This window comes from Dermacentor andersoni, chromosome 5 (genome assembly GCF_023375885.2).
Source record: "Dermacentor andersoni chromosome 5, qqDerAnde1_hic_scaffold, whole genome shotgun sequence".
NCBI classification, from domain to species: Eukaryota; Metazoa; Arthropoda; class Arachnida; order Ixodida; family Ixodidae; genus Dermacentor; species Dermacentor andersoni.
The window spans coordinates 53,677,477-53,692,505 of record NC_092818.1 but is presented as its reverse complement, the minus strand read 5'-3'; the positions used below and the strand labels follow the sequence as shown (position 1 = coordinate 53,692,505).

The window sequence follows — 15,029 nt, the reverse complement described above, 5'->3', positions numbered from 1 at the left end:
TCAAGTGCAGGCAGTGCACCAATCACAGACTCGAGTGAAGTAGAAAATAGAGTCAGCGCGAGAGTGAGGAAGACGGCGCAAAGAACGACGAGTGTTGCTACCTTGTAAACTTCCTTCATCGAGGGACGTTACGTTGTTCTATATGCGGGCGCCAGCTGGCGTCGTAGCAGACGCGGGCGCTACGTACTATGTATCACGAAACAACTAGCCCAGTAGCAATCCTTGATGAGTTCTGCATTTCGTCTCAGGCGCTGGCGGGTGTTCATTTGCTTCTGCGAAACTGCTTTCTTTAAAGAGCGCGCTTAATGAGTCGATTCGATAATGAGGCATTTGCTTCATCACTGTAATATATCTTGAGTACTGTTGCTCGCACTACGCGAACTGTAATTGGTAGAAACACCGTGTCTTCACATTCATGTGCCATTGTCGAGTCTCGTCTCGTTGGCGCTGCATCAGTATTCCGAGATAGCATGCAAACAAGCCTGCATTGCAGCCTTCGTGGCACGACAAGTGGTTTTTATATTATTAGCGCAGGTGGTTGGCAGATGAATAAAGTTTAGTAACACCAAGCTTTATAAGTTCGACCCCTGGTAAGGTTGGTTTGAACAAAACATAAATTGACGAAAAAAGAACGACCATAAGAAAGGACGCATATTTGACAATGACTAGATAACACACTTGACTACACTTAGCATTTCCGTTTTTCGTTGATTTGTAACACGTGTATAAATTCGGCGTGGCTGAACACAAAGCCTGAAAATATTGACGTTGCCTGTATCCTTCCTTGCCTATATTGTCAGAGTTGGTTTTTTTTGTAACGCTTTAAGGGCTCCGTGTCGCAGAATATCCGGTGTCGGCGTCGGTGGCGTTGTCAGTATGAGAGAAATCATCCGGCACCACACAGGCCTTCTGCGTGGCGCATAGGCATTACTGAAATAATTGAATATCTCTAAGTAAAACGCGTCAGCAAATTACTAAAGTACGACTTACACACGACATACAGAAATGATAGCGCCGTAGTGTAGTTTGAATATACGAGAAAACCTAATTCTGCTCCGCGGAAACTAAACCCGAACCCCTTTTCCAGTTGCCGGTTGCGGTCTGTTTTTGTAGGAGCGGTGCGCCCCGCTCGGTTCCTTGCAACGCCTTCCAGATGGCGCTCGCGTCCGCGCAACCGCGGCAGCGGTGGCGCCTGCCGGGTGGGGGGGGGGGGGGGGTGAGGAGAACAATAAAAAACCCAGAAAAGTCGCCTTCGTGCATATCGTTCGCAGCCAACGTTTCCAGCAGAACATCACCGTTACATAAGCGTGAAAAGCAGTCGGAGATCCTTGAATGCTGTCACGTTCCACTCTTAAAGGCGAAGCTTAAAGGGACGCTGAAACGACTTTGACGATTTTCTACAAACGTACTGAGTCGTTAGAGTAGATCCTTCTGATCAAAAATTGACGCATCTATGTGCTCCGCGTAAAGCGTGTAATTTATTATAAGGTTTTAAAAATGTGCATCACTGTCGATCGCGGCACACTGCTCGGCGGAATTTTAAGCCGCCCCTACCCATATGAAGTAAATCACCCATTTGACGTCATGTGGGCGAGCTATCCGATTGGCTGCCCAGGGCGCGTCATCCATAATTTTTCCACCTTTATGGTGAACAAATGATGTTCGTAATAGTTGGAATGTTAGTTAATTTGTTTCTATAAAGAGAAAGTAACAGAAAGAGAATTCACAAGAAAATTTCTCACTACACTTAAGCTCATCCGGCACACAGCGAGTGTCGTCTGCTTGTGTTACAACGTGTTCCACTTTGACGAGAGGTCCGCGGTCGGAGTAGGTCTCAGTCTTTTCGCGAGCACTATGATTCGACTTTGTTGCGTTGTGGACTGCAAACGTGGCGAGTGGCAATACGTCAAGGTGCGACATCGTGTCCCTCTGCAAGGCAGCAGACGAGCGGACTGGCTGCAGCGCATCGGACTGCCGCTATCCGATCGGCGACAGGATTTGCGCGTTTCTGGCCATCACTTTACACCGCAAGATTATAATGCAATAGCGTTTCGCGAGTGCGGTATTAGGGCAAGCGCAAGTGCAAGGGGACAGGGCCTGGCGCAAACGTGAAGGGTCTGCACGGTGCAGCCACATGGTGGCACAGAGCTCAACCACACACAGTAGCAGTAACGAAATGTATTCTTCTTTGCTGCTGGCGTAAATTTTACGCAGGAGTGTAACCCTTAAGACGTTGTTTTTGTAAATGTTTAGAATGTTTTACAATTGGTTAGAGCAATATTAGCTCTTTGTTTGGCTGGTTAAAAACGTTTTACACCTGGTTAGAGCAATATTAGCTCTTTGTTTGGATGGTTAAGCTCTGCGCCAACGGGTGGCTGGGCCGTGGAGACCGATCAGGCAGCTCACGTACGCCTACGATAAGGTTCCTTCATCAGCTTGAGTTTATGTATTCACCGTTCCGTCGAAACGTTCTGCTAGTGTGTGATTACCGGAATACACGTTCGGCACTACGACAGAATGCTCGCAACGCACGCTGCTTCGATAGCTCACGTTTGGGGTCGACTTCCGAGCAGCTAGCGGAGAGTTTGGAGAGGCTTCGCGCCCTCGCTCCTAGAGAACCGGAAGTCGACGACACGACGTGCCATCATGACGCAGAGCCAGTGAATGCGGAGCTAAGCCCCGATCACTTGGCGAACGAGTTGAGAAGAAAATGCATGACTATGGAGGAGGGTAACTTGTAATCGTCCGTAGCTCTCTTAATATGAGACGTCTCACACAAATTGTGGTGCGAATGATTAACTTTAGCTGCACCCTACGCGTCTACAAAGTTTGTCCGAACCATCTCAGGGGGGCTTTAAGCCTCCTCCAATTTTCTTCTTGCTGCAAGTGACCTGGCAAAAGTCTCATCACGGCAGCGATAACATGTGCTTAGGCGAACGTCGTTATATTTAGCCAAATAATCTGCCCGTGGCGTTTCGCAGCTGTCGGCGTACGGCCAGAAGGTCGTCAACTTGGATAACTACAACAAGCTGGACCTGATTCTAATGGCGTCGTGCATGGCGGTGCTCTTTGTGCATGTGCTCGTGCATGTGGTTGGTCTGGGCGTGAGGCACGAGCAGATGCTCTGCATCCTCTTCATCGTGGTCATCTCCGCCCGCTTCACGCACGCCATCAAATACGTCGAGGTACGTGTGCACGGACAGAACATGGCCTCAGAGACACGCGCCACAACAACACATTGCCACATTCGGACAGGTTGCCGAGTGTGGTGGGGTTGTAATTTTGAACAACGAGGGCGAATCAGAAAGTATTTGCCGCTATTTCTTTTAGCCAAATTACGGCTGTAAATGCGAAGTTAGCGTATCGATTCCCAGCGGTGGACCTTTCTTGGACCGCCCGGCCTTATCTGTGGGTAGCTCCGCGGCACGGCTCTGCTATCAGTTTATTAGATTTGGCGGTCGTAGCTGTAGAGATGAACTTGGGACGACAGGACTAGGCGAGCAGGCTTTAATTGCAGGATTTACATTTAAAACAGGACATACATTGGCAGCCTAGCGCGACTCCCATATGGAGCCCGCAAGACTAACATAGAGCAAACAGCTTACGAGCACACAGCTCACTAGTGCATTTCTAGCCTGACAAAGAGCACTCAGCTCCCGACAACAAGCACGACACGAGCACACACTAGCAGCCGGCAAACGCTGCTTATAAGCTCTCCGCTTGACGTCATAGTTCGACGTCATCGTTCGACGTCACTCTTCGAGGTCCCCGTGGACGGAGTCCCAGTGGACGGAAACGTTCGTCCAGTCATTGCAAACTAGCCGCCCCCCCCCCCCCCCCCCCCCGCAGGACGGCCCACACACACAAAGGCTCACACATTTGAGTGCCCCGTGGACGGAAATGTTCGTGTTGCACACACACACAGGTGAAAAGGCCGGACAGTTCTCGGTACCGCCCAGCTTTCAGTGCCGACGTCAGAGGGCTTCGTAGAACTCTGCTTTGTCCCGGATGGCTCGGCCAAGTACCAATTTGCTGAGTTGATCGCGCGCCACGTGGCTGCCGGCCCTTCGCAGTTCTCCGAAGGGCGCCCCGTCTGGTGGGCTTGGAACATGTGCAGCGGGCTGAAAGCTGGCACGTTGCCACCCCGTAGGGCCATTCTTAACAAGTTGTTGAAGATGGCACTTGTGCTTGCCGCGTCCACGGCGTACAAGCAACGAAGTGTGATTCGTTTTCTGTGGAGCAAGGGACGATCGCAATTCACAGGGAAATGCAGCCCACGTATGAGGAAAGGTGTCTCGCTTTGAAAGTGTGAGGGTGGCGTTGTGAGTTCGCAAAAGGCCGAGAATACCGACGGTGGTTCCGCAGTGAGCCAGACGAATCCTACCACAGGGGCATCAAAAACGTAGTGCTGCGATGGGTCAAATGTTTGAACCGGTGCGATGACTTTGTGGAAAAATGGAGTAAGGTGCGTAGAATAGTACGTATGTTTGTAAGTACCTGTATATGCCATATTTTGGCTAATAAAGAAATAGGGCCATAGACTTTCTGATTCACCCTCGTACTTCACCACTGAAGCACGCAGTTGAAATAGCGGTCAGACACGCTTCTATACCTTGAAGCTAGAAATACACGGCGTTTTATAAGCAACAAAAAGTTATGACAAATAAAACGATTCGTTACATTGATTTCAATACCTTTAAGCTCTCTACATGGAGGTTCATATCAGCAAGTGCACGCCACACAGAGACAAGAACATGTGCGGAGCGTTTCCGTTTGCGCATTACCAGTTCTCCTAATTGATATAAAAGAAATGCCCTACAGCAACGAAATGTAAATATTGCCCGAATTGTGATTGGTAGTTCTCCTTCAAGGAACAGCGCAGAAGCTACACCATCGCATCAACTGTTCACGCTGAAAGCATCGTGGATGATTGGCGTGGCAAAAATAAAGAAAAGATAAACATAAAATTTTCCTACAATATATTGGCGGACTGTTTCTGCATAGGCTGCCAAAATAAAATAATTTCAATGTTCAGTGCACTGAACATTGAAGGATCTGCACTGAGCACCCTTTTTGAGTATGCCGCTCTTACCAGCGCAAGAACAGCTAGAGTTTCGACGATAAACCGTATTATTACCGCACATTGGTTGCTTAACCATGCACCCAAACTTAATACCCACCTACGAAGCCACTCTGAGAATTTTGGCATACGCACCCGTTGAAGCCCGTGCGTACACACACACACACACACACACACACACACACACACACACACACACACACACGCACACACAGAGAGAGAGAGAGAGAGAGAGAGAGAGAGAGATTATGGGATTACAGTTACAGGTCCGTGCAGACGGCGACAAAATTTATGACGTGCTGACGAGCTGTTTCGGAAATTTCAAGGCCACCCGTCTTTCTTTTCTTTTGTTTCATCTTTTCTGGCTTACCTAGCAGCGTCTCGCTGCAAAGACGGCTTATTATTTTTTCTTTTGTATTGTAGAAGGGTAACTTATACTAACGCAGCTTAAGTAATTTTTCGTTTTAGTGTCCCATCAAAGCAAAGTGTGCTTGCAAATGCGTCGCAGCTGCTTCTGGTCCAGTGTGCGGAGCTGATCCACAGGGCGCTGGACACTGTCATCTACTCGGCGTACGAAGCGGGCCACGCCATCGTCATCGGCGAGGAGGAGGTCCAGAGGAACGTCTGGAAGTTCGTCGAGTCGGCCGACATTGCCATGGAGATCCGCGGCCGCGCCACTCTCAACCGGCTGCTCGTCCTCCAGAAGCTCGCGGAGGTGCAGGTGTGCTGTGTTACTCGCTCGCAACCTGGAGCAGGGGCCGCACAAGGGCGACACTCGTGTGTTCGTGACGCAATTAAGGAGCGCACTGGAGCAACCTAATTGCACCCCGAGGACATTTTCGCGATGTACAGTGATCAGCGATTCGAACGCAACATCCTGTGCGCGTGGCTGCCGGGGTTATTCGCACCACTGGCGGACGCTAAGGCTCACAGAACTGATGTTCCATTGTAGTATAAAGAACACCATACGTCACTACCAGGCTTAGCCTGCCCTTGTTAACTGACATTTGAATGAGTTGCATGAAAGTTCTTATCAGTGAAGGAGAAGAGTCCCCCGCCGTGGTTGCGGGATCGAATCCTGGCCACGGCGGCCGCATTCCGATGGGGGCGGAATGCGAAAACACCTGTGTACTTAGATTTAGGTGCACGTTAAAGAACTCCAGGTGTTCCAAATTTCTGGAGTCCCCCGCTACGGCGTGCCTCATAATCAGAAAGTAGTTTTGGCACGTAACACCCCATACTCTTTTTTTTTAAGGAGAAGAGGATCCGAGGGTCTCGATTTTGTAAGTCGATCACAATCATAGAGTCACTCGTTTTTTTAATTTGTTTTCTTTTATTCCAGTGTAGAAATGTTAAGCTAAAAGAAAGTGACAGTAAACGAAAAGGCATGCCCAAGTGGGAGCTGAACTCGCAACATTCCCATTACGCGTGCGTTGCTCCACCAGTTGAGCTACGGCGGTGGCTGTTACAGCGTCTGACCCTTGGAGTGCTAGCCTTGGAGTCTTATCAGCGACACACGTGTTCACACGAGATGCGGTTTAAACTCCTCCTGCAGTCTCGCTTCCCGGGAATAATGGTTTCGTTCCGGAGCCGCCAGGCCAGCGCCACGATCCTGAACGACCTGACCAAGCAGATCAACGAGATGCAGCGCGACGGCGTTGTCGATTCCGAAGACTACAAGTGGCTGCGCTTGGTAAGGTGACCAACGGAATCGTGTGGTTGACGCTAGCTCCCCGTGTCAAGCAACTTTCGACTAACGTGACTCGTGAGCACGGGTTTACAAAACCTTGCACCTACTGGGAAGAACGAAAATACTCCTGCAAGAGGCTCCCTTGGCAGCTCAATACGCTTAGTACCACACTTCCTAGTACACTCAGGGCACATACACATGCACTTAGCGCTGGAGATGTTGAGGACACACAAATAATTTAATCAAATGACTATATCCCTGCTCAAAACTCTCCTCGATTTCCCCTGTGCCTCGAACAAATTTGTGCCGGCAGTCCTGTTGACTATGGGTTCAAACAAGGTTCTCTGCATTCTTCGTAATTGTAATGAATAACTATGAAATTAAATCCAAGTTGTAATGTGAACCCAGTTGTGTTACTGCATGGGAGGCGTGAATTTTCCTGGTACGCATAAGAAGGGTTCTAATAGTTAGAACAATTTCTTTAACGCGTCGTTGGTGTTCGATAATGTCGACGAGTCGATAACCCAATGCTCAAGCGTTTTCCACCTCCTCCATCTTTCACGCAGGCTGTCAAGGACCGGCGCATGTACATCCTGTCCGAGGCATGTAGCTTGCCCACCAGCTACAAACCGATCGCCATGCTCCGGGTCATTCCGTGGATCAACTCGGACAGCATTCGGCAATTTCTAGCGGTAAGTAAACGCGGCTAGGCCGTGGCGTTTGTTTTAAATAGACTCTACATCAAGAGACCGAGACCTGTCCGTTCTCAGTGCTTTCGCAATTACGCTCAACTTTCCTGTTCACAACCTTTGTCCTTTAGATCAAGATCAAACCGGTGTCCTTTGCTCCAACCGAAGTCATCGTGGAGAGGAAGGAAGAGAATGACATCATACTGACCTATTCAGGCATATTGAAGGTATGCATGGATCGTGAGCTGTTAACTGGTGGCACCAATTTTATATTGACAAAGGGCGATGCAGCGTCGAGAATATTTGCTTACGACAAAAAGAAAATGAGCTATTGATCGGTAAACTGCGAAAAATCGGAGACGTTTCTTGCGCCTTGAGCGCAGTGAAACAAATGTGAAGGTGTGCTGATACGCCTAGAAACCATGTCACATAATCGTTGCTTGCACACGGCGCAGTTTCATGGTACTTCTGAGGGCGTACGATATGAATAATCAGTTGCTTTCTTTACAGACGCTTTTTTCCCCACAAGGGCACATGAACGCATCCCAACTATCTACGTTATGCTGCTGGAACGCATAATCTTTTCTGCCGTATACTATTGAAAAAGGGTTAAAGAACTTGCTTGAAACACCATGCAACGTGCATTACTTCCTGTTTGCATCAGACATACATTTTCTTACGTGTATCGACCGCCCTTGAGAATTTCACACTGTATTAGACGGAACACACTTCGTAACTCGCATATACAGCTGCCCGCTAGTTGCCCAATTAAACCCGTCGCGCTCTGTGGATATCATCTCGATCGTCACGATAGACGCCTATGGATCGGTGGTCTCTGCAGATAGAGGGGGAGTACGAGGAGGTTGGCGACGGGGCGCTGCCCAACTCGGCGTCGACGCTGTTCTTCTTCAACGAGGGCTACTTCGTCGACTACGTGCCCGCGCCCGCGTGCATCGGCGACCTCGGCCTCGTCACCGAAGAGCCCTCGATCACGCGAGTCATTGCCGAGACGCAGGTCAACGTAAGCACGCGCTCTCTTCCTCTTCAATAGTTGGTTTTGTGCGTGGTGTGTACGGGGTGGTTATCTTTCACGCGACTCGCTTTGAAGGTCGGAGAGGCGGAAAGGAGCACGTGAGTGCCGCTGCAAATCGGTCCCAAACTTTCTTGGCAGCTGGACACGCGGAACGCAATTTGTGCTCTCATAGCGGAACCCAGTTCTCGCATTGTAAGCGAGCCACGACTCGAACGAAGCTGGGCCTACACTCCACCGAGTCGAGTGCAGCGCTGCTCTTCGGCTAAAAAGGACACTGCGCTTCTCAAGAATTTCTATGGAGTGTCGGTGAAGCGTAGTAAGCACTTCTGTCGAGGGGCGGCGTCACCGTCTGCTTTATTAGTAGTCAGAAAGTGAAAGAAACAGAGATGTCGAATTGGGTGCAAAGAACGGAAAGAAAAAAGACCATGGAGATTTACAAGAATGGGAGGAAAGAAATGAAAACGCACGTTTAAGTATTGGTGCAAATAGAGCAGGGAAGAGATTGCTACCACCGGATCCGTTGCAGGCATAGGTAGCGGTACCAGATAGAGAGGCTTTGAGGAAGAGAAAGAAAATATTAGGGCGATGTATAAAAAAATGGCTAGTATGAAAGGTGTGTATAGCATACCTGATTAGCTCAAGCAGGCTAGATGACTATTTGTTACCGCCCCCTTTCATGGCTGATGCCCATAAATCCTCCTCCTCACCAGTTGAGGCGAGACGGAGTGTTGAGTGGAGGAACGTTCTCGTACACGGGGGTTCATCACTAGGCGTTTTGCTTGGTTGGTGTTCTACAGTGAGCTAACAGTGTAAGGGTGGGGGGCGTAAGGTCCCTGGACAAAACCATGGAAGGACTCTGACAAAACTTAAAGGTAGCGACATTCCTCCTCGCCCGGCCTCTCCTTCAGCTGGCCTTCTCGCAGCTCGCTCTTTCTCTCGCGTAGCTCGCCCTCGCAGTTGGGCCGTTCGCTCGGAAGCCACCCATAGAGTTACACGAGGGGAGACATCAAAAATTATTGTGGGGTGTTTGCGCATGAATTTTTACCGCAGTTAAGACTTGACCATTGTGTGCTCTGCTAGCAGCGATGATGGGACGCTATGAAACTGGCCGAAGCAGATGTCTTTTGTGCTTTTTCAGCGCGTAACTGCACGCTTTCTAGCTTCGGGTTGGCTGCCAGCTTCCAGTTAGAAGAAGGCTCTCGAGCCTAGTTTGGTGCACAAATTCCTTTTAATGTAGAGTGCTAGCACAAAAATCAGAATTCTGTCTCGCCAATAATGTATACCTAATGTACACGATGTTTATATAAATGCCAGAGCTTTGTTTGAGTGTTATGTTGTCCACTGCCATGCATTGCACTCGTAGGCAAGAACACTGTCGCGGCTTGCACAGATCAATCCGCTTCGCGAGTCATTTCTATTGCATTGATCTAATTCTTTATTTGGCTTTCTAAAGACCTTTGCCGATCGTGAAAGGGCGGTGATGAACGTTTCGCTGGTACACGCCAAAGGTACAGGTGTGCAGCACTATGTAACTACCCATTCAACGACTCGGATCCGTTTGCGCTGCTCGAAGTGCGTACGTGTGTACGTGCGTGTAACCAATCGATTGCTGTGTGTGCAGCTTGCGCAGCTTCATAATTCAATCATCTTAGTACCACGATGACCCAACGCAAGGCGCGTGACCTATGCGCCTGAATAACGCGAGCGTCATATATATAGAAACGTGCGCGATCAACGCGGAGCATCTCAGCTATTCTCGTCGTTTCGTCATGACGCTGGCATGTCTTTACGGTAGTGAAACTGGTCCTACGCTTTTATGACAAACTGGTGCCGTTGGTTTTCAAGCGCAACCATCACAGTGAAACCTGTACTTGATTTCTTAACAAAGCGTATGCAGGGACGAAAGTTACTCAGAGAAATGGTTTCCATCAATGAGCACTTCCCCCTTCACGCAGTTCCAAGTCAATATGAGCCAACAAACTGGTGCACCACTTTATCCTGCCGAGGCGGCGAAGCGGAGAAAGCCTACTCACAATAGTCAATCATTTGCGCTGGTAGTGAACAGCTTGTCCCCTCACAATATATTTGCAGAGCCTAGCAAAAGCATGGGCTTACAAAGCTACGCACTACAAAAGTACTACAACAAAAACACGTGTTACGTTTCTAGCACGATATATGACAAAACACAGCCTACGTACTCCATAGCTTCTTACACCTGTTGACGATAGCGCGATCAGGAAAACAAATCTAAACGAGCACCGGGAGTAGCACCCGTACATAAGTTTACCCATGCCTGAGCTCCGTAACCCGTCAACAAGGCAAAAAAAGCTCCGTTCGTACACGTTTGCACCTCCAGTGCTCTTAAAAGTAATCCCTAACATAAAACAAACAAAAACTGAGTTCTTCAAAACTCGACGGCCCACGGTCATGGTGGTGAGTACGCCGAGACGCGAAAATAAAGGAAAAATAGAGAAAAGGGCGCGGGAAATACCACGTGATGGCGCTCAATCAAGAGTCGCAGACCTCCTGCCTCCTCTCAGGCTCCTCGCAGCAGCGGCGGCGGCAAAATACAAGTATGTCGCTACCTCTAAGTTTTATTCAGGGACCTTAGGGAGGTGCACCTGGGAACGCCGTGATGGTGAAAGATTGATCTACGGCGGAATAATGCAGGCATCCACATTCAGCGAGATATTTATGATGCACTATACATGGGTGGCGTGTATGGCCCTCTCTCTCCGCTCGAGCACACACGTATGCAGGGTCAGCAATATCTCGCCACTTTTTCAGGCGAAGCTTGTATTGCCTCACTCGTGTCGGTGTCGCCGTACGGAAAAATCTAAGCCGCGAGAAAATAAAAATTGTTTGTCGGGCTGCGGAGTCGAGCCACTGACCTCGCGGTGGCGAGACCACCACGCTAACCCATTCGGCCACTGTCGGTTCGTCAAACGTCACCTTTAAAGTGGGGTTTTATACGCACGAAGAAGTAGACGCAGCGCAAGGCGCGAGCCAATCACAGGCCTCCCCTCCCTCCGGAGGAGGGAAAGGATGTTATCGCGTGTTCGCTCGCCTCGCGCCCGCCGTCTTCCGTCTATTCAGGCCCGGCAGCCAGATGGGGAGGCCGCGCTTGATTCGTTCTGCCGAAGAGCAGGCTGCGTTGAAGGAACGGGAGCGGGCACGCGTCGTGCGTTCTGCCGAAGAACAGGCGGCGCTGGATGAACGCCGCCGGGAACTCGCTCGAGAAAGGGCTCGTTGTCGACGTGCGCACCTCACCGTGAGGGAGCGCGAAGTCAAAGCGTTACGACAACGAAGAACCGCGCGTCTCGAGCTTGGCTTGCACCCCTCTTCACAGTAGTAAAAGGGCGGTCATCTTTTTTCTAATGTGCATACCTTTTTTGTAAATTCATATTGCAGATCATAAATAGGCCATTTTGCAAAATAGATAGCACGTCGTAAAGCTTTTCTAGCATCTAACTGTGCAAGAATAACCGCCGCTTACGAGCTGTGCCTGCCACTCCATACTGAAGGATTTAGGATCACGCATTTTAGAGCAGGCAAATGTGGATTGGCTATAACACCACGTTTCGAGCCATGGGGTTGCGCTTTGAAGCAAATACAACCAGAATATAGACACTATGGAGCGAAAGAAAGATTTATCTTCGTTACCTGCCGGCATGCTATGGGTGTTAGATAAGCATTCCCCACTTCATGGGTCATTCGTTGCACACGCCGTATCCGTATAAGCGCGTCATAACTATCGATACCTCAGCAAGCGATGGGGCTATTGAGAGACTGTTGCCATATCTTATATTGCGCTCTGCCCGCGCTAAACTTAGAGATGTATACCTGCCAACCTGAGTACTTCGTTGATGGGGAGCTGAACCACGCGGAAAAATGGGGAAGGAGGGGGGGCAGGCGACGTCAAAAAAAAAAAAATTCTACCGTGTTTCCTGCACTGCAGCAACGTATTTGAATGGCGGACAGTACAGTTACTAGACGTCTCGGGGCTCGTACTGTGACCCGAAACGGCGCGTATAATTAAAGAACATGCACTATGTCGCAAAACATTGGCAGCTTGACACACTTTAATATTCGTCATCGCACAGCAACACTGTATGACGGAGAAGCTAACTTAAGAAAATCGGTCATAATGCAACACATAGACCTTTGTGTCACGCGAATTCCTTCGCACCTATCACGATCATAAGCGAACTGAAGTTAGGGCTACGCTGGCTGCACACAAAAGGCTTGGTCTTAAAGCGTACTTCGTCTAGCTATCAAGCGCGTACTGGTAATCACGATGTGGCTGGCTGCATGACGCGTTTTGTTTTGTTTTTCTCTCAGTGGGATTGGGTCAGTATTTTGGGAGGTTTATGACCGTGTTCATACAAAAAGATATTGATTTACGACACCAAGGAGGAAAATTACGCGCACACTAAGGTTGGAATGAGTTCGTTCTTGTCTAACGTCACCTTTGTTACTCGCCAAGTAAACTTTTTTTATTAGTAATTTTTCTTTACTTGCGTCCGAGCAGCGTGCTTAGACTAAGCTGCGTAACTTTGCTTGATGTACCGTGCTTTGAAGTTTGTAAACGATTACATAGAAGTTTACAGAAGTTAGCTTCGTGAGAAACTTCTCTAGCACAAGCAAAACGAGAAAGTGGTAAATGAGAACTGAGTAATGGGGAATGATTAGAAGGCGGGTACAGTTCACTGCAACGTCCCAGCTGGTTAATTTGCTTGGCCCAATACCATTAGTCAGCTATCAATATCCAACTACCAGGCTAGATTACATTCACAAAGGACCAGCTTACACATTAAACAGAACAATCAGGGTTGTTTTTATTTCCAAGTACTTAACTCTGGCCTAAAAAATACAATACGAAGGGTTTTGTGCATAAGGTAATAACTAGCAACATGACATACATTACACAGCAGAATTTCAAGCACACATTAGCGCTCCCCTTTTCTCTCCCTACAGAAAAAAAAAGAAAGGAAAGGAAAGAAGAACGTTCCCATTGATGCACTCATGAATCTAATAATTAGATTGCAGCTTGTAAACCTCCCTCACTCCTGTAGCGCCCTTCGTAATCTTCAGTGTCGCGAGCCCCATAAAGACAATGTTCACGAAACATCCCATAATTTTCAACACGCTCTTTTTTTCTTTATTTCAGGCCTATATGATACCAAGAGAGCGAGTGATTGAAGCTATAGGAATCTTCACAAACGCACCGAGTTTTCTTTACGACATCTGGGCGTACATTGCGAGAAATATAGGACTCTTGGTTCTTCAAACGCATCCCAAGTACCAGGCAAGTGGGATACCGCAACATTATTATTGAGACGTATTCTTTGAAGAACAGTGTTATCCGGAGTGGAATTGTGTTGTCCGGCAAAAGATATGCCCTATAACATAATACGTAGTTCTAGCGCAGCTCGATGGACCCTTGAATGAGGCCACGCACCAAAGGATTTGGGGGGTGCTGGCTGTGACTGTGGCACCCGGGCAAGCACTCTGTCCTACAAGTATACGATGTTTTCTGAGATAGAGAATCCTACATCGAAAGGGAAAATTCTCGACCACCCGAATGTAGCACTGAGCTACGAAGGAAACCCACATGGGTTTCTCAGAAAGAAAGCGTCTCAGTTGAGGAAAAAATTTCGTCCTGCTCCCGGATTCTCTAGGAGAAACGCGTATCGGTTTTCTTTGTAGCTTCGTGATACATACAGGTGGGTGACCAATTTTCCACTTCCGTGACATTTCCTCCGCCTTGCGAGATTCCCAGATGATGATGATGATGATGAAAAAGATGATGAAGGGGGCTATGGAATAGAGGGTGGGGGGAGGAACTACTTGAAGTAGGCCTCCTTTATCCTCTCAGCCCACTCCAGGATGGCCTCCTGAAGATTGGGCCTGGAGCTGCGCAAGGCAGCCTCCCGTTGCTCCTCACTAGATATTAATTGCCTGAGGACAGGGGGAAGGGGGTGCTTAGGGCACCCCCACATGATGTGGTTTAAGTCTGCTTTGGGAGACACAGAATTTACAAGAGAGAGAAAGGTAAATGGCGGGATGAATGCGGTGGAGGAGGTAAGGGGACGGAAAGGTGCGAGTCTGCAGCTGTCGCCACAGAACTTCACACCTACGCGGGGATTTGCCCATGAGTGGCGGAAAGGTTAAGCGGTCTAATCGGCAGTGTGTGAAGATGTCGTGGTAAGTAATAAGTCGATCCCGCGCTGTAAACGGCGCCTCCTCCGTGGCGAGGTCCGACACATCTGATGCCTGTGCCCGGACTGTAAATCCTCGGGCACTGGCATGAGCCGCCTCGTTTCCGGCAAGGCCCGCACGCGCGGGAGTCCAGATTAATGCCACAGTTTGATGGAAAGGATGGGCCAAGAGGAGAGAAAGGGCTGGCTTAGAGACCCTACCCGCTCCGAAGTTATGTATGGCTGCTTTGGAGTCGCTAACGATAACTGATGAATTTGGGATTGTGAGGGCCAGGGCTATGGCCGCTTCCTCCGCCTCCTCCGAGGAAGAGCCAGG

At 49.1% G+C, this 15,029-nt stretch overlaps 1 protein-coding gene across 3 annotated transcripts in view; it reads left to right on the top strand.

Annotated features, from left to right (window-relative positions):
• The window catches only part of LOC126530339 (sperm-specific sodium:proton exchanger-like), a 48,442-nt gene that overhangs the window by 27,347 nt on the left and 6,066 nt on the right, over positions 1-15,029 (top strand). The window contains exons 12-18 of one of the 3 annotated variants that reach the window (XM_055070272.2): positions 3,120-3,185; positions 5,589-5,801; positions 6,636-6,773; positions 7,337-7,462; positions 7,591-7,686; positions 8,301-8,480; positions 13,663-13,800. In XM_055070272.2, the coding sequence (XP_054926247.1) occupies positions 3,120-3,185; positions 5,589-5,801; positions 6,636-6,773; positions 7,337-7,462; positions 7,591-7,686; positions 8,301-8,480; positions 13,663-13,800 (957 nt within the window). The remainder of the gene's footprint in view (positions 1-3,119; positions 3,186-5,588; positions 5,802-6,635; positions 6,774-7,336; positions 7,463-7,590; positions 7,687-8,300; positions 8,481-13,662; positions 13,801-15,029) is intronic. The other 2 variants (XM_055070273.2, XM_055070274.2) reach the window with 2 other exon arrangements.